The sequence below is a fragment of the Mauremys mutica genome, chromosome 24, assembly GCF_020497125.1.
Source record: "Mauremys mutica isolate MM-2020 ecotype Southern chromosome 24, ASM2049712v1, whole genome shotgun sequence".
In the NCBI taxonomy this organism is placed as follows: Eukaryota; Metazoa; Chordata; order Testudines; family Geoemydidae; genus Mauremys; species Mauremys mutica.
The window spans coordinates 12,984,569-13,003,092 of NC_059095.1; the positions used below are offsets into that span (position 1 = coordinate 12,984,569).

Consider the following 18,524-nt stretch of genomic DNA (forward strand, 5'->3'; position numbering starts at 1 on the left):
TGTGCGTTTCTGAAGAGCAAGTCATCTCCCACCTGAAGTCAACTTTCTAGCAGCACAATTTGCTGCTGTGGAACACACTGGAATGTCAGAGGAAAACAAGCAGAAAGTGACTCCTCGTTAGTAGATAATTCACCCAGGTGGAACTACAAACACATCACCCAGTGCTCTGTGCCAGTACAAAGGTCCCTAGGACAATAGGAAGACAGAGGACAGAAACTTGAGGTATGACAGCTAAACATTTGAGGAAGTGGGCCGAGCTAAGGGAACCTGAATGGAAGTACCACTCCACTGCCCCAAGCGTATAGGCGTGAAGAATTCCTCCTTTCCATTGGATTTAAGCTGTACCCGCTCAGAGACTACGAACAGCAAGGTAAATGGCACCAAACTGCATACAAGAAAGCAATGCAAGTAACCCTGCAGACCACAGCTTGCTGACAGCATCTCTCACCCAAGGCTGTGTGTGTCGAATACTCACCCCATCATGGACAAGGGCCTTCCAAGTGTGTTCTAGCTTCTTGATGAACCTAATTTTGAGAGAGAGAGAGAGTGTTGGACACAGGTTTGCCAGACCACCTTTCACAGCAGAGGACAGTGAGCTGCTAATATTCCTTCCCGTTCTCAGAGCACAGCTTCCCTCTCTCCAAGAGAGCTGCGCCGATGCCTCTGAAGCAGAGATTTCTAGGTCTCAGCAGCTGGAAGGTCAAGACTCCCTGGAAACACTGGAGGTGGGAAGAGGGAGGGGCACAAGAACTACTCCCCTACACGTGGTACTACCCCTCCAGAAAGGGGAGACTTTTCTTTGAGAAAAGCAGATTCAGCACCACTGGCTGAGATAAGAGCTTCAAAATTAGCAAGATAAAAACCCACAGCTTTCAAATATGCATTGATCAACGTGAGACAGATTGGGACACTTGCTCTCGGAGACTGTTCTCTCAAAGGCAGGCTTTAATCTCTCTCCATACAGTATTAAAACCAGGTTTTATAGAGGCTCAGGGGTCCGAGGATGCTCAAGTCCCCTTACCTGTAGGACTGAAGGATATCTATTATTCCTACATGCAGCAGGAGGCGCTCTCCTTTGCCATTCACAGCTGGGATTCCTCCCATTCTAAAGAAAAGAAAACACTGTCACACCAACGCAGAGATGCCCTAGGTTACTTGTGCTGTGTGTCAGAGTGGAAAGACAGACATCCACATTATCGGGGGGACAATCTTGTGGTTAATCAGGTTGACTCTGGTGCAACAGCTTTCATTAGAAGATACAGTACCTGTGGAGTCGTGCACTTTTCTGTCTGACTGGAAGGTGGTGTTCTAGGAGTCAACCTCTGTACAGCACTTGACCATATACAGTGCTAAGGTTTATTATGAATCAGGTGACTGCTCTCTCCTACCTGGGCCAGACACCCCAGGGTTCCTGTCCTACGTAGGACATGGGTTCTTACTCAGAAGCTAGACGTAAAGAACCAGCTGCAGTGCCACACATGAAATGCACCCTTCAGATACACTAAGCCAGGTGCTAGTGGCAACCTAGGAGGACATTAAGATGCCTGTGGTACTTCAAAGAGGCATCCGGGCAAACATCCCCTTCTCCCAAAAATATACATTCTGACATTTAAGACTGTGTGTTAGCACCCACCACACACAACTGCTGCTCCCTACAGCAGTGGTTAGATAAGTCTTAGGCATGCCCTTTGCAGGGAAAATGCTTTGAGAACCCTAGGGCCAGACTGCTCACAGGTACAGATGGCACAAGCCCTGGATCAGTCAGTGGGAGTTGTGTGCATATAAAAGCGGAAGCTTGGCCCAAGTCTTTAAGCACAAGTTTGTTTTCAAACCGCCCTCCTTCCCCCCCTCGCCCCCTCCCGCCCATTAATACCCCTCTTGAATTTGCAGCGCAATTAGTATCAGCACTTGCTAAGTCGACATGCGGACGTCAGGCTGTCCACTGGAATTAAGAGTTATTTGAGAGAATGGAAACACCAAAGTACTTCCTGGCTCTTTAAGTGTGCAGAATCCTAACTGTTCAAAACGGAGCAGCTGGTCTCTCAGAGCACAGATGCCAGCAGACAAACATAGCAACCCCACCATTTGTTAGTGAGCCCAATCCACCGAGCCATAAAACCAAAATGCTGCAAGAGCCACACACGGCTCAGGAACTACACGTAAGGCCAAGTGCAGCAAGCACTGGGCAGGCTCCACCCCAACATGCCGAGGCCTGGATCTCTCCTGAGCAGAGGCCGGGTGCTGCTAAGCATGCCACATCCTCAACCCACGCTGGCCTGCCAGGATTCCACCGGGACCAAGTGACAGACTCACAATCCAAGCAGAAACTGAACTCTAATCTCCACAGGCTACGCTAGTGTGTAGCCCCACTGCATCACCACACTCCTGAGCGAAGCCTGCCCCCATCTCTCCACCCAAGACCAGTGCTGGCCCTACAGGCTGGTACAGGGCCCAGTTACCTGCCGGATGAGGTGCAGTTCATGGTCACGACCATCGTAAATAACTAAACGGGAACTGGTAAGTGTTCCAGAATGACGACGACCACATTTCACAACAAACTACTCCATGCTGCAATACATCAGTGGCTGCGCTCCATTTTCCTTAGTAGCTGGGTCATGCAGATAGTTCAAGCCAACGGCACAGGGTGGCAACCTTTCGGGATTTACTACTTTGGCTTTTTGTTTCCACCCGCTCCCATTACAGCAATGCAAGAGAACCAGGTTTTCACCTACGTGTCATCTGTATCTATGGACTCTCCCCGGGCAGCCCCACCCTGGATGGACTCCATGGCGGTGGAGTAAAGTGCCTTCTGCCCAATGGGACGCTTCTCATCAGACGTGCTCTGGGCTCCCTCCGTTTGCCGCTCCCGTTCTTGCTGGTCTATGTTATGCACCCCGAGCAGCAGGCTGTAGTCCATGATTTTAAAGCTTTCCAACACCTATAGGTTAGTATCAAGTTCAAGAACAAATCAGACAAGAAGACAGTCAGTCCAGTAAGTTCTCACATGCTACTCCAAAGGCAGACCCAAAAGCCTGGACAGTCCATCTGGTTACACAGAACTCATGCCAACAACTCCTAGGCAGCAGCGTGAGCGAGCATCAGAATTAATCACCCTTTGTTTCAACACAACATACTCTGGGCTTAGTCTAACCGTCGGATCTCAGACACCCTTGCCATTGGTCGTTTGGTTGGGTTGTGGGATGGCAGAGTTTACAAGGGGCCCATCATCTGCTGCACACTGTACAGCAGAAGCTTGTTCACGAATTCACCCCAATGACCCAGTTCTGGATGACTGAATTGTGTGAACTGGAGAATAAGTGAACAAATGTGATAGGAAGAACCAAGAATACCGCAGCACACGGCAAGCTGTGTCCCTGGGAGCCAAGTGTCATTTGGTTTTATGACATTTTGTAGGACACTAATGAATGTTCTGAAACTAGCAGAGTACCATGAGCCCGAACTACTGCACTCCACTTTTGGGTGAGCTGAGAACTGGGGTGGAGGCAGCTGGTTTTGGGGCTTACAGATTAATGAGCTAACAAAAGCCTGGGACAGTCCATCTTGGTTACCGCTGCCTGAGAGCTACACAGTTAGTCAGTCCAGCTTTCTAGGTTTACCTTGCCCTTACCAAGCAGTCTCGCTGCAGCGTTTTCACCAGCGCACTGAAGGTGTCTGTGTCCAGCATTAGGCCTTCCGGCATGTCCTGCATGAAGTCCAGGTCCTTGAAAGTGGGGCTGGATTTCTCCTTCTCCTTCTTGGATGCCCGGCGTTTGTAGGTTGAACCTTTCAGGTCAAATTTGAGGTGCATTTTCACCACCCGGGGCAGGATATTGTTCATCACCACCACCCGAATGTTCTTGCCTCCCGACTGAACGCAGTACAGTCCATAGAACTTTGGCAGCAAGGTCCGTGGGTTCTGGTTCAGGTTCTGCAGTGGGGCAAGGTTAGAAAGAGCCATTGTGAAAAACAACTGCTTTATTCAGTGCAGAACCCAAGCTCAGATTGGCTTTGGGAAGGGTTTGAAGTCTAGCATCTGCACATCCAGAATTTATTTTTACCTTGACAGCTTTGCACAAGAAAGATTCCAAACAAGCTCCAACTAACCATTTGAATGGCTCCACCTAGGGCCTGGCTTTACAAACTGGAAGGATTGCTATGCCTTGACTTGCCTATAGAAAATAAGATTTTGCACCTCTCTCTGGGCAAATAGCCAAGTCTGGGAACTCCCAAACAGATTTCCCTACAAACTGCAGCTAAGGAAAGGGAAACCTAACCAAACACCCCCCCTCCCCCAACTAGTTAGTGGGAATTTAAAGTTTTAAAATATCAAATATCCTCATCCAATTGGAGATCTTACAACTATGAACTGTTCCCTAGCTCAGAACAAACCAATGGCGTAACATTTATTACAACATCTCTATGAAGCCTCTCCAGCAGGAAATACTATCATCTCATCTTACCTTTAATAGAAAGAGCCAAATTTATAAACAAACAGTCTGCCAGAGAGATCAGTTAACCCACCCCGCTGTCAGGCCCATTTTAGGCAATCATGTTATTAGGAATCTCACATCACAAACCCGGTTTGCTTGTCAGCGCTGGGAGGCTGTTAAAAGGAAACAAAGAGCTATACATGCTACATGAGAGAAGAGATGAACCTGCCAGGTTTCAAAACAAAGGAAAGCAGAAGCACAGCAAGTGTATGAAATTTTAATGCCCTTCATCTCCTCTTTCCTCACTAGACCCACGAGTGAGTTTTTGTTCTGAGCGTGTCAGTTGATACGGTGCCGTACAAAGCCACCACTGCCAGCAAGCAGCTGAAAGCAGAACTCCACTTTCCAGAGTTAGAGAAACTCAGCACCAACCACCCTGGTGTCTTGTCTGTCTCAGGTCATTTTACACCTCCGATGAGTTTCAGATAGCAGCAGGGAGACCCCATAGCAATTAGCACAGTGTAACTTTACAAAATATCAGACAACAGCACAAGCGCTTTACAACAGGTCCAGAAGTCATGCTTGAGCCTCCAATTATTTTTATTATCCAATCATCTAAAGTTCCTGGGACAAGACAGTCTAGTTACTACTTCCGTTTGAGATGTCCTAATCCTAGCAGCCCTGCCTACCATGCTGCACATGCTCAGACAGAGTAACATTTTCAAAAGCTCTTCAGTGATTTAGCTGCTTAAATCCCATTTTCAAAAGGGAGCCATTGACTTTCAGTCACACTCTGGAGCCTAGGTGCCTCTGAATAATAATTCCTAGCTTGTATCTAGTTCCTTTATTCAGTAACTCTCAAAGCACTTTACAAAGGGAAGGAAGTATCACACCCATTTTACAGATGGGGAAACTGAGGCACTGGGAGCAGAAATGGCTTGGCCAAGGTCACCCAGCAGGCCAGTGAGATAGCCAGAAATAGAATTCAGGTCTCCCCAGTCCCAGTCCAGTGCTCCGAGTGAGGCAGGGATCTGGAGGAATATAGCTTATCAGGTATTTAAAGACTATTACGATGCACACATACAAGGGGCAGAGTGAAGGTCGGGTGGGTAACCTTAGCTCTGGCATTTCCATAGCACAGTGCTTCCCCTTTGCAGGCTTCAGGTTCTCTGAATGCAGTTTGGACCCTAAGATGCAGCTGTGTAGGAGGAGATGCTTTCTGCCACTGGGGGGACCCACCTTGCCTGGTACAGTGGGCTCCTGTTGTGGTTCTCTTGTTTTCTTCTCCTGGCAAGGCTCTGCTGAGCCCCAGTGCATGGCCATGCTAACCCACCATGCTGCTGCGCTGTAGAGCAACCCACAGTCTGGTGTCGGTTAGAACAGGGGTCCCCAACCCCCGGTCCGCGGCCCGGTACCGGGCCGCGGCCTCTTACAAACCAGGCCGCGAACCGACCCAGTGGACCTCCCGCAGGCGTGCCTGCAGGAGGTCTACCCGAGCCGTGGGACGAGCGCTCCCTCCGCAGTCATGCCTGCGGGAGGTCCGCTGCTCCCGGGGCTCCGGTGGACCTCCCGCCGGCATGACTGCGGACGGTTCGCTGGTCGCGCGGCTCAGCTGGACCGCCCACAGGCACGCCTGCTGGAGGTCCACCGGCTCCGGTTGAGCTGCCGCAGGCGTGCCTGCGGGCGGTCCAGCTGAGCCGCGTGACCAGCGAACCGTCCGCAGTCATGCCTGCGGCAGCTCAACCGGAGCCGGTGGACCTCCCGCAGGCACGCCTGCGGGCGGTCCAGCTGAGCTGCGGGACGAGCGCTCCCTCTGCCGGTCCCTGGTCCTCAAAAGGTTGGGGACCCCTGGGTTGGAAGATGCCAGGCTGCAGCCACAGGCTGATACAGGCAAAGGCTTCAGCTGACAGACTGGTACCAGGGCCTGTCGACGGCAGGGACCCACTACAATAGAACAGCCCATTGCTAAGCAGATCTCTGTTAAGCAGCACACACACAGGGGAAATTCAGGAAACAGTAGGGATGGGTACTCCCGAAACAAACATGCTTGGGAGCTGCACAAAAGCAGGGCAATAACACACCCACTCTGCCACACAGCTGCCTTCACAAACCTAGGAGCGTCTGATAGGAGAAAGTTTCATCCCTTAAGGCCTCCAACAGTTAAGGCTTGATAATCTGCTATCTTGGGACACAACAGCAGTAAAGCAGGAGGGTGGTGCAAATACTTGTCAGGACATGGCTCAGCTGCCTCCAGGTTTCAAGTGAGTTGAATTTTGTTTCCATGTCAGACTTCACAATAGGCTGTTCATTCTGTCATGTGTGCTCGGCAGGCGGGCAAAGAAAGCCCTGCTGGGTTACCAACCACCACCCTTTGTGGTGCTGCAGACAGGCAAGCTGTACATTCCTCCCACAAACCAAAGCCCTGATACGCACCATGTAGTAGCCAGGAAGAAGTTTCTGTAAGAATTCCGCTTCCTTGTGCATCACAGTTTTTATGATGAACTCATCATCACTGGTGACATAGAAGAGGGAGCCGCTGGCACCAGGGTTCGACAGCTCAATCAGAGGCTCGTTACATAACGAATACTAGGAAGGAAAGAAAAAAAAAGATGCCATTCATATACCAAAAGATAAGCTATGACCAGAACAATACACCTGCAAGGCATTCCTAAGGCACCACCCCACGGAATCTAGATCAAGAGGTCTGGGATATTAAGCAGTATGGAAATTGTGAACCTTAAACTGGAGTTAGGTCTCTCAGTGGGTTACAAAGAGCTGCAGACGTTACAGTCCAGAGTGCCCTGACTGCTCACAGAGTCAAGCTAATCTGCCTGTCCTCAGTAACACCCAGGCTGCATAAGGACATCAAATCTTTTTAATGTTTTATGCCCTGTACCACCACCACATATAGGGTTCTTTCCCTCAGTGTGTTAATGTGCGTGCAGACAGAAAGATCAGATTTAAAGAGTCAAGCCAGCTTGTTCAGCATTCTGTGTGCTGCAGTGCCAGAGAGGAACAAAATGCACTGCCTGTTCCCAGGACTAAAGCTCTCCCATGTGCTCAAACATTAAAGATACATGGTTTGCAGAGGCGTCCCTCACACCCTCAGTGCAGCAACTGAGAGAGGTGGGAACCCCCCCGCTCCCCAGAAAACTCATGTATCAGTAGGCATGTGGTAATTATGCTTCCTTGTATTCAGAACCCAATCCTGGAGAACAGAGCAGGGACTAGAAATCTGAACAGCAAGTTCCCAGAGCAGAATGTGCATGAGGAGCAGAAGGGAGGAGGAGGTGTTATGTGGATACAATAGCCCAAAAACATTTGCATATGTCAGACAAAAGGGGTTAGGGCAACATTATGTAGGAGCTGATATTTGAAGAAGGTAAGGCAGGGTAAAGCAGACAATACAGAAGGGACATAATCAGAGCGATACATTAAATGCTATCATTACATGCTGAAAACAGCTTTCAGCACTGCATGGATTAACGATCCAAGACTTTACCAACTTAATTATCTCATGCATAATTAAAAGGCATTCACTGCTGTGGTGGGCCAGAGAATGGAGAAGCAGTGGCTGCAAATCAGATCTGTGACCTTTGGAATTCAGGCAGGCTCTCTCCCTCCCCCAAGTTTGTAACCACTATCATCAAATCAGCAAGCATTATCCCAGATGGCACAGATGGGGATTTCTCTTGTTGTCAAGCAGCCCCATCATACCGGCTCATTTTTGCTGGTATGTTTTCAGTCCTCATTTCTGACTAGCTGCAGATATGGGCAAAGTGGTTACATAAAAATGGCACCTTCTTAAGATCTGCTCCCGCCTCCAACAAACTTTGCCTTGCTACCAGCAAGACGAGGTGCAACCACTTACACACAGGAGCCAACTTTAACGGAGGCCTGACCTACGCTTAAATTTTAAACTGACATTGCTCAGGGGTAGGAAAAGTTCACAACAGACACTATAGTTAAGCCCCATCCCCTACTGTGGGCACAACTAGGTAGATGGAAAAATTCTTCCGTCACTAGCTACCACCTCTCGGAGAGGTGAATTAACAACAGCGATGGGAAAACCCCTTTGTCACAGTAGGAAGCAGCTACACTACAGCAGTGCCGTAGCTGCGTCACTCCAGCACCCATAGTGTAGACATGGTCTTAGTCTATTCCAAATCCAGTCAGTGACCTGACGGAAGAATACTGGTTAGCCCTGACGAGCCATTTCAGCTCTAGGAGAGCAAGTTAGAGTCTATTCTGATTTTCACGTTACCAAGTGTTAACTACTCTCAGATTGTTAAATCTTTATTACTGGGGATGATGCATGAGGCAGAAAACATCTTCCCTGAGGTCCCGAGGGAGTTTAGAATACTCATCTTTTTTTCTTGTAGACAGAATACATTTGTTGCATTATCAGTGAGTAATAGACATGGAACCCCACCATATCACTGTAACCAAATGTGCTTTAAAGACTCCATGACAGTAGATTATTCCATTCTTCCTTTAACAGAGGGTGCCCCAATAGACCTCATTCGCTGGGAATGGACTCAGCAAACCGAAGCAGAAACACCAGAAGACCAGGAGCCTCTCGGACCCACTCTTCCAGCTGGTCTTTCTCCCAGATTGTACAAGAAGAGAAGCACCACCACAGACTTCTTCACATTTGGGATCTGCTTGATGTACAGGATCAGAGATTCTCTCTAATCCCAGTACTTATCTCCGTCTCCAGCTACCAAATATTAGTTAGAGGATGTTTGGCTTCCTCCTCTATGTTCTCTCCTCAAATTTGACTTCAACTGCCCCTGTGATATTGACCCAGTCACTTGACTCCATGCCTCAGTTTCCCCCAGCTATTAGCTGGAGACTGACTTTAATAAAAATCCAAGGAAACCCCCTAATCTTGTTCAGCTGACTGGTCACATATCAGTCTGTGGTATGGCATTCCCCCATCTTCACTTCTGCTGAGGCTTCAAGTAAAGCAGTTATATCCAAGCCCATTCATACCTAGTACTAACCCCAGAGAAATAAAGAACTCCACACATACCAAATAATCATCTGGACGAATTCCAAAGAGCTCCCGGAAGTACCGAAAAGCCACGGGTGCATAGGTTTTGAACCTGAAGTCAGGGTAGTGGTGAGCTGGAGTGAGGTTACTTCCTTCACTGCATGGAAAGGACACAAAAAGAGCAGGCATGTTATTTCACATTAACGCCTCACGTACTTGCACATTTACACTCAGCCAGTTAATAGATACGAAAAAAAGGCAAATTGAGCTTTGTAAAAAGGCATCCCAAGAAGCCACCAGCCTAAGCACAAAGATCTTGCCTGACCTCATCAGGACATTAGCAAAAAGATCTAACATTTTAACCACCTGGCAAGGAAACACTCACTCCTTGGGAAGAGAGAACAGAAGTTTGCAAGGCTAGATGTATTTACGTACAGAATCTAGTTTCTGTAAGCCCTGCACATTAACAGCTCAGCCATGCAATAGCTGAAGTGGTCCAATGAATATTGTTGGCTCAGAGGGTTTCCTCAGTACGAAGAAGTGTCAGACAAAAGGGTGGAGGTGAAAGGGTGTCTGGAGGTGAAAATTCCACCTAGGTAGGTTAAAAAGGACGACAATTATAAAGGCAACAAAAGCTTCAAGGCTAACAAGCCCAGTAGGCAGATATATCACAGCCCATCGTAAATCTAACCCCATCTCTTGAGCTGCAGCACCATGATTCCTAATGCTTCCAGTAATGTGCTGGTAAGAAATAGGTGCACACTTGAAATTCTGAGGGCCCACCTTTCTGCTTCGAGTGAAGCCCCTCTAAATCAGCATGACGGAAGGAAACCGCCAGCCCCTGCATTGTGTTTCACTTGTCCACTTACCTGGGGAAGAAAATGCTCTCCACCACGTAAAAATCCTGCATCAGGACATCTCTCTCCGGCTTGGAGCTCAGGTTCCCCACCGTGTAACCAATACCCAGCTGGATGGCCCCCTTCAGAGTGGTCGAAGTGGTCTAGCCAAAGGAAAAGAGCAGTCAGTGCACCTTCACTGTACGTTACAGCAGCAGCCCCCACATACAGGTAACCCTGCTGCTCTGGGATCATGCTGATGTGGGAGGTGTCAGGAGGTCTGCTTTGTAAGAGACCAACACTCTAGACTGCCTCAGGTTTCTATAGAGTGATCGTTGTAAAATGCTCGTAGCGTGTAAGGTCAGCACAATACACTGCAGGGAAATCTAATCACATTGGTTGGCCAATTGCACACCTGCATTCCCCATTTGTTTCTTGATTCTAGTCTATTCTGTTCTCAACCTCCCACTTGTAGGAGTGGCCACTACCCTCCAGAAATCAAGCAAGAGATTAAACCTTTTTGTAGGTAGTTTCGCCAGAAGCATCCACTCCTCGATGACCTATCTTCTTTCCTTGGCCAGCTCCAGGCTGCCCTGGTAACGAGGGGGCCTGGGAAAGAGAAGACATTTTCAGGTCACAGTGGTGAAGAAAAGCTACGCTAGCGAAAGGAAGAGAAGAGGCACAGTAAGGACTGAGGGGCTGTGGTTACAAGGAATGCAATGCTCTGCATTTATTCCCGTGTAACGATCTGCAGAGCGCATACAGATGTATTTGGCCCCAGCAAGCTTTAAACCCTAAATTATACACCCCTCAGAATGAGAGGAGAGTTGATAGCCAGCAGGTCTGTTTCTCACACACAGGACTGTGGATCTTGACATACTGGGAGGAGGGATGGTCTTGGGTTAAGACACTGGATTGGGACTCAGTTCTAGGTTTGTTTCCCAGCTCTATCGGACTCCCTGTGTAAAAGCCAGAAAGGACCATCCTGATCCTCTGACCTCCTGTATAATGGAGGCCAGCGAACTCCCGCAAAACAATTCATGTCAGTGCCTCGGTCCCCCATTTGTAAAACTGGTGGAGTGTGGGGGAGTCATCAGGGCCCTGCAACGCCCACTTCCTGCGATTCACTGCGACTCTCAGCCGGCCCGTAACACAGAAGGTTTATTAGACAACAGGAACACAGTCCCAAGCAGGGCTTGTAGGTACAACCAGGACCCCCCCAGCCAGGTCCCTCTGGGGGACAAGGAGCTTAGACCCCAGACTTGGGGTTCCTGCCTCTTCCCAGCCAGCCCAGAACAAACTAAAACCCTCTCCAGTCGGCTCTCTTCCTTTGTCCAGCTTCCCGGGCAAAGGTGTTGACTCCCCCGACCCCCTTCCTGGCTCTGGTTACAGGCTCAGGTACCATCCCTCACTTAAAGTCACCCCTGCTCTCCGATCCCCCATGCAGACAGCCCCAGTAAAACCAGACGACAGTCCCAGGTCAGTCCACCCCGCTCCCTGCTGCGTCACACTTCCCCAGCTCACAGGGTAATGGGAGAATAACTGCATTCATGTGTGTGGGGTGCTCAGGCACTGTGGGGATGTGAATCAAATACACCTCTACCTCGATATAACTCTGGCCTCGGGAGCCAAAAAATCTTACCGTGTTATAGGTGAAACTGCGTTATATCGAACTTGCTTTGATCCGCTGGAGTGCGCAGCCCCGCCCCCCCGGAGCGCTGCTTTACTGCGTTATATCTGAATTCCTGTTATATCGGGGTGGAGGTGTACTAGCCAGACTGATGAGTCTTTAAACACCCCACTCAGATAAGTACCAGGCCATTTGGGCTTCAGAGCTCAACGCCAACCCCTTATACTCCATCTGAAAGCCAGCAAGCAGAGTGGATAATGAATCACCAGTGTTGTGTTCATGGGGAGATACTTCACTGAAGCAAGCTGCTGTTTACAATTGATTCACCAAGCCAGGTGAATTGCTGTAATTGTTGCAGTTTCCGCCAACGTGTGTAAAGTGCGGTCTGAGTGCCAATACTAAAACGATCGCTGTGCCCTCCGCTCTTCTGTCCTGTCTCTTTCTACCCAGTCTTTTCTCCATCTGCTCCTTCTAGAATCCGCAGCAGAGCTGTACACATCAAGCCAACTGCACGTTGTAAAATTCAAGGCAGTGTTTCTCTGCAGTCCCATCCACCTATAAACAGCTCTGCCTTGGAGTGCTGCTTTAATGACTCTGCAGCTGCCCACTACCCATGGTGATTAAGAAGCATCACAGGCAGCCAACAACATTCAGTGGACTCACCACATACATTTAGGGGGAGAAATCGCGCTTGAGCATTCTGCTTCTGTGAAGCCATTAACCACCAGCCAGGTCTTTAGACATGACTCATCTAGGCACAATATGTAATGACCCCAGGCAGTCTCTCATGGAGGAACACCGCACCAGTGGTATTGGTCTATGCTGCAGCACTTGATGATTTATTAGCACCGATGTTTACAATAAAGGGAGTGTGATTCTATTCAGACTGCAGCAAAGTATTGCAATATTTCCTTCCAATTACCCAAGCTGCTAGAGTGCCTTCTGGACAGGACCAACTGGATGCCTTTACTTCTTTCTATAAAGATCTATGTAGTCTTGGACATTTCTACAGCAGACGCCAGCCATTCTGACTACCATTACTCCACACGTCATTAACATTGCATTTTGCATCTTCCACCTAATGACCTCAAAACTCACGACAAATATGAATTGATCCGTTGCAATCCCACCCCGTGCTGTGGGTAATTAACCCCATTTTACACATTGACCAACAAAGTCACACAGCAAGTAAGAGTTGGGGATAGAGGGCAGGGGCTTGACCCCCAGGCCCTTGTTCTAACCATAACGGAGCATTTCCTCTCCCAGAGAGGACTGGCTATTTGTGCAATGAAAGAAGGAGTTAGCCTGTCCAGAAGTTTAATTTCCCACTAGGTGTTGATTTGGGGGTATGAGAATGGCTATCGTACTCCCAGAGCCATCGCTTTATAGAAAATTATCATTATTGTTAGGCGTTTAAATGAGGGCCCATCACGGTATCTGGATGCATACACACAATGACCCCCCCACCAACCCGTATTACTCAAAGTCTGACACAGCTGGACCAAACGAAAACTGGCTGAACACTGCCCTAGAGGCCAGCACACGGGATCCTCCCTGCTGCCAGCTGTGGTGTTTAACTCCAGAAAGCAAGAGCGACTTAGCAAACTATAACCTATCATAGCTAATGAGTGAGAGAGGGGTGATCCCTGAGATCCATCCCCTATGTAATTAATAATCAGCTCTTCTATTGTGCTTAGTAACATCTAGTTTTTACATAGTGCTTTTCATCAGATCTCAAAGCATTTTACAAAAGAGGTCAACATCATCATCCCCATTTTACAGACGGGAAACTGAAGCACAGGAGGGGAAGGGGCTTGCCCAAGGTCTTCCAGCAGGCTAGTGGCGGCGTCAGGAACTTAGAACCCAGGTCTGCTGAGTCTGTCCAGTGCTCTACCCACCTGCCCACACTGACACACATTCAGGACTTTTCAAATTGCACCTAGAAGCCAATCAATGGCGCACTGGGGAGATACACACACAATAGCCCACCTCACCCAAGACATTTATAGCAGCTTTTATCATATTTGTTTTATTCTACAACCACTAAATCTGCACAATATTACATAACAGTTAGCAAAGGGAGAAAAATTCAAGCATAAACAAGAATGAGATGATTTTAAGGTGAGATTTCAAAGAGCTGATACAGCGCACACACTCAGTGGCAGCTCTCAGAGCTGCGGAGCAGCCTCTCGTACCAAGAGCAGTGGGATTGTCGAAAGGTACTGTCATAAATAAACAGATCAGGGTTAAGGTCTGTTTTACCTGTAAAGGGTTAACATGCAGTACCTGGTGACCACCTGACCAGAGGACCAATCAGAGACAAGATTATTTTCAAATCTCTGTGGAGGGAAGCCTTTGTCTGTGTCCCTGTTTTGCTCAGAGAGCTCTTTTTGGATCTAACAGAGGACAGTCATGTCTCCAAGTTCTCCTGGAGTAGTTTCTACTAATTAATAGTGAGTATTAATTAGAAAGGCGAATTAGTCTTATGATTTGATTTCTATATTTGCCATTGTGTGTTTGCTAAAGGAAATGCTTTATTCCTGTTTGCTGATATTGCTTTTACTGAGAAAGGGGGAGGGGGAATTCTCTCCAGAGATTGATAAGCTTAGACCCTGTATTGTTCTATCTTGAATTACAGAGACAAGTTACTTTCTTTTTATTCTTTAATAAATTCTTTTCTATTAAGGACTTGTTTGGTCTTTCCTTGGGTGGATTCTCAGGGAAAGAGAAGGGGGAGGTATCCCTCTGGAGTTAGATCCCGGTATCTCTCCTAGGAAAAGGGAGGGGGGAGGAAGCAGGGGGAATGGTTTGTTTCTCCTGGGTGTAAGAACTCCATGGATTTGGGGCTCTTGGAATCCCCTAGGATTTTGGGGAAGGACTGTGTCTCAATCCACATTTCCTGATTGAGTGGTGGCAGCTTACTAGATCTAAACTAGGATTTTAGTTTAGAGGGAAACCAAGTCAGGTCCCCACATTGGAACCCAACAGCTCCAAGTGGGGGTGAGACCATGACAAAGGAAACCTACCCTAAGGGTTAGGGTGGGGGGAGAATACATGCGGGTCCCCATCTTTGAACCCAAAAGCTCAAAGTGGGGGTGAGACCCTAGGACAGGTACAGAGACAAGTGGTAGGTGAGTAGTGCCACTGAGTGTGCGTGCGCGCGCCGGGGGGGGGACGACGACACAGCAAAAGAGATGCTCTATTTGCATAGCTTATATGTATCACAGGTTGTTAAAGCCATGAATATACTTTACAAAGTTTTTGCTCTTATCAGAGCTTCATTCTCAGGGAAACACTAGCCAGAGCCAAGAGCTTACTCAGATTCTACAACCAGTGCCAAAAACTGAACCACATGAGGACAGCAGCAGAGAGAGAGGGTGGGACCGGTAGCTACAATGGGTAGCATTGACTAGAAATCTGGTAACTGAAGTAGCAAACTGAATAAATATTTCAAGGCCTGATTTTCAGATGAGCACCTGCAGCTCCCATTGACTTTAACTGGAGGATGGGGTCTGAAAATCAGGCTCTCAATATACGTACACACAAGTTTAGCGTCAGCTCTGAATTTTACCAGCAGCTTTCCCCATTTCCGATTTAGACTTGCGTGCTGTTTAGTGAAGCACAATTTACTGGGTTCTCTATTCTAATAAAGATATAAAATGTGCTTTGCTTGGAGAGGTAACTTGTTTTTCCACCTGAGCATTAAAATACTTAGATGGGGGCCAGTTTCAATAGATACATTTCATAGATTATTAGGGTTGGAAGGGACCTCAAGAGATCCAGGCAGAACCAAGCAGAACCAATCCCCAAATGGCCCCCTCAAGGGCTGAACTCACAACCCTGGGTTTAGCAGGCCAATGCTCAAACCACTGAGATATCCCGCCCCCGCCCAGGAGCTTGAGTTGCTCAGGACTGGTGAAGCTTTGACCAGAAGGCCAGGGATTTAATTTTGGGCCTGCATTGGTAGCAAAATGCTTACATGGCTTTCATCACTGTAGTAACAAAATCCTTAAGACTATCTTCTCAAAACCCCTGAGAGGCAGGGACATTTCATTTCCACTGCACAGTTAGGAGGGATAGCTCGGTGGTTTGAGCACTGGCCTGCTAAACCCAGGGTTGTGAGTTCAATCTGTGAGGAATTTAGGGAATTGGGGTAAAAGTCTGTCTGGGGAGTGGTCCTGTTTTGAGCAGAGGGTTGGACTAGATACCTCCTGAGGTCCCTTCCAACCCTGATGTTCTATGAAATAGATTAAGTGACTTGTCCAAGGTCAAACAGAAAGGTTGTGGCAGAGGCAGGAATCGAATTTTGATCTCGAGTCCCAACTCAGAGCCCAGTGGAGAGCAATGGAGTACTGGTGAGATGGCCCACCTCAGATCTCTCTCACACCCACACCCACCCTCATGGGCTGAAAGACTGTGCTATCAAAGTCATATTGTAAAAAAAGCCAAAAATGTCCAAGAAGTTAAAAATTGGACACTAACAGACTGTGAATCCCAGTGATTGAACCTGCTGAACTGTGGCAGTTGGGCCCAGAAATCCATCTGTGCACTTTCCCCACATACAACCAATGAAATTGTTGCATGAAAATTATCTGTAGAGTAAGGGTGGTGATGGGTTGAGATTCTGCTGTTATTACAAAGGTCTAGGATCCTTGACTTGGCACAGATACATGTGGCTATAAGTGGCTTACTGTAGCTAAAAGCCAATGCTCTCACACAGGGTGTAATTTGTAGTCAAAATAGCTGAGAACTTGAACTGATCAGTAACAAATCCCAGTGATGATTCAATCTGCTGATACTCTAAATCAGGGGTCCCCAACGCGGCGCCCGCGGGGGCATCTAAATGCGCCCGCATCCTGGCCAGCGGTGGAGCATCTGCCGAAATGCCCCCGAATTTCTGCAGCATTTCAGCAGCAACGCCTCTCGATGACGCCGCTTGCTGCCGACAAGTGATGTCATCGAGAGGTGGCGCCGCCGAAATGCCACAGAAATTCGTCGGGTGCTCCACCACTGCCACAGTCCTTCGTCTGGCACCCGCCAGACGAAAAGGTTAGGGACCACTGCTCTAAATAAAAAGAATTCTCAGCCATGCTTGTAACAATTTCCAGTGCTCCATTCTGACTCAAAAAAAACGAGGAGTCCTTGTGAACCCACTTCATCAGATGCACGAAGTGAAAAATACAGGAGCAGGTATAAATACATGAAAGGACATTCTAGACTTCAGAGTGAGAATCCCTGAATATTACATAGATTAATTGGTGGGTCTCAGTCCAGTTCCAAATGGTCGTATCAACATCACAAAATCCATCACCATAATTTGCCCTATCACTGCCAGTCAGCAGACAGAAGGGCTGAATGGATCATGAAAGATATCCTCCCCAGATGTGATCACTATAGATCAAAAACACCCCGCCCCCCAATACCTTGACCTGCTGCCAGCCATGCTGTAGGAAGCTAGAGGACCTCATTCTCCTAGGCTGCCAACGTGGCACCTTCATCAACACCAAGATTTACTTAAAAAACCATGAATCTTCCACCTTGCACATTCCTCCATTTCAACTGTGCACCATAAAAGCTCTATTTGTGTTCTCTCCCCGCCTCTGCAGAAGGCTTTAAACAGCGGTATGCAACTCACCTCAGTGAGGGCCGTCTTCTTCAGTGCCAGACCTGAGGAGAGAAGAACAGGAGGTCAGTAGGAGGATGGTCACAGGCTCTTTGCAGGTGCATTTATCCCAACAGCTGATCAGTCAAGTAAATAGCCAGAAAAAACAAGGCAGTAATTTTTTGCCCAGCTTTCATTTCTGCAAGTGCAGGGGTCCCAAGTTAAAGAACAAGCCTGGACAACTTGGTTTTTAGAAGCTCATAGGGGGCTTATGTCTTCTTTCTTGGCTGTTGGTGGTGGTTTTACTCTAAAAATATATTACATAGTTGACACAACTTTCCCCTACTTCTTGCTGCTCCTCCAGTAATGGGACTGTGCTACACTGAAGAATTATTTAAAGCCCAAAGAGGAGTGCTCTCTTCTAGCCACTCAACAAGAGGAAAGACTGGTCTGAACTGAGCCCCAGATCTACTTAAAGAACCCCACGCCCACTAATGCATTAGCCTTCACAGCACCCTGGCGAGGAAGAAAGTATTATTCCCATTTTACAGACAAGGAACTGAGGCCCAGATTAAATGACTTGCCTGAAGTCACACAGAAAGGCAAAGTCTGAGCACATCCCACTAGCACCTTAACACGAGCCTGTCCTTTTCCCACCTTAGCTATAGTCCAACTTTGCAGACTGAGCCACGCATGGTTCTAAATGAGAACAGCCCCCTCTGCTGTCTGAACCAGAGCACGCTAACAGAACAAGGGGCCCTTACAATGGGATAATGCAGCACTACTGGACGTTCATTCAAAGCGCGTGCGCACGCACACACACAAAACACGAAAGAAAAAAACCCAAACCCAAGCAGTTATCAACAGCTCAACCGGCCCTAATTCTGGAGAATTATGCTTTCACGAAGCTGACCCTGGATGACTTCAAGCATCAGGAGCGGCTCAAAAAGGAGCCCTTTCAGCAATACACCACACCCCCCAGAGCTGCCCTAAGGGCTTGCAAGTTAAGCAAGTAACCCTCTCCTCAAAT

The 18,524-nt window shown here is 48.1% G+C and overlaps 1 protein-coding gene across 4 annotated transcripts in view; it reads right to left on the minus strand.

Annotated features, from left to right (window-relative positions):
• The window catches only part of PIP5K1C (phosphatidylinositol-4-phosphate 5-kinase type 1 gamma), a 73,610-nt gene that overhangs the window by 13,250 nt on the left and 41,836 nt on the right, over positions 1–18,524 (minus strand). For all 4 annotated transcript variants that reach the window (XM_044998413.1, XM_044998412.1, XM_044998414.1 and 1 more), the window contains exons 2-10: positions 17,528–17,559; positions 10,779–10,871; positions 10,296–10,426; positions 9,466–9,583; positions 6,864–7,016; positions 3,629–3,928; positions 2,733–2,938; positions 1,022–1,105; positions 476–524 (exon numbers count right to left, since the gene is read on the minus strand). In XM_044998413.1, the coding sequence (XP_044854348.1) occupies positions 476–524; positions 1,022–1,105; positions 2,733–2,938; positions 3,629–3,928; positions 6,864–7,016; positions 9,466–9,583; positions 10,296–10,426; positions 10,779–10,871; positions 17,528–17,559 (1,166 nt within the window). The remainder of the gene's footprint in view (positions 1–475; positions 525–1,021; positions 1,106–2,732; positions 2,939–3,628; positions 3,929–6,863; positions 7,017–9,465; positions 9,584–10,295; positions 10,427–10,778; positions 10,872–17,527; positions 17,560–18,524) is intronic.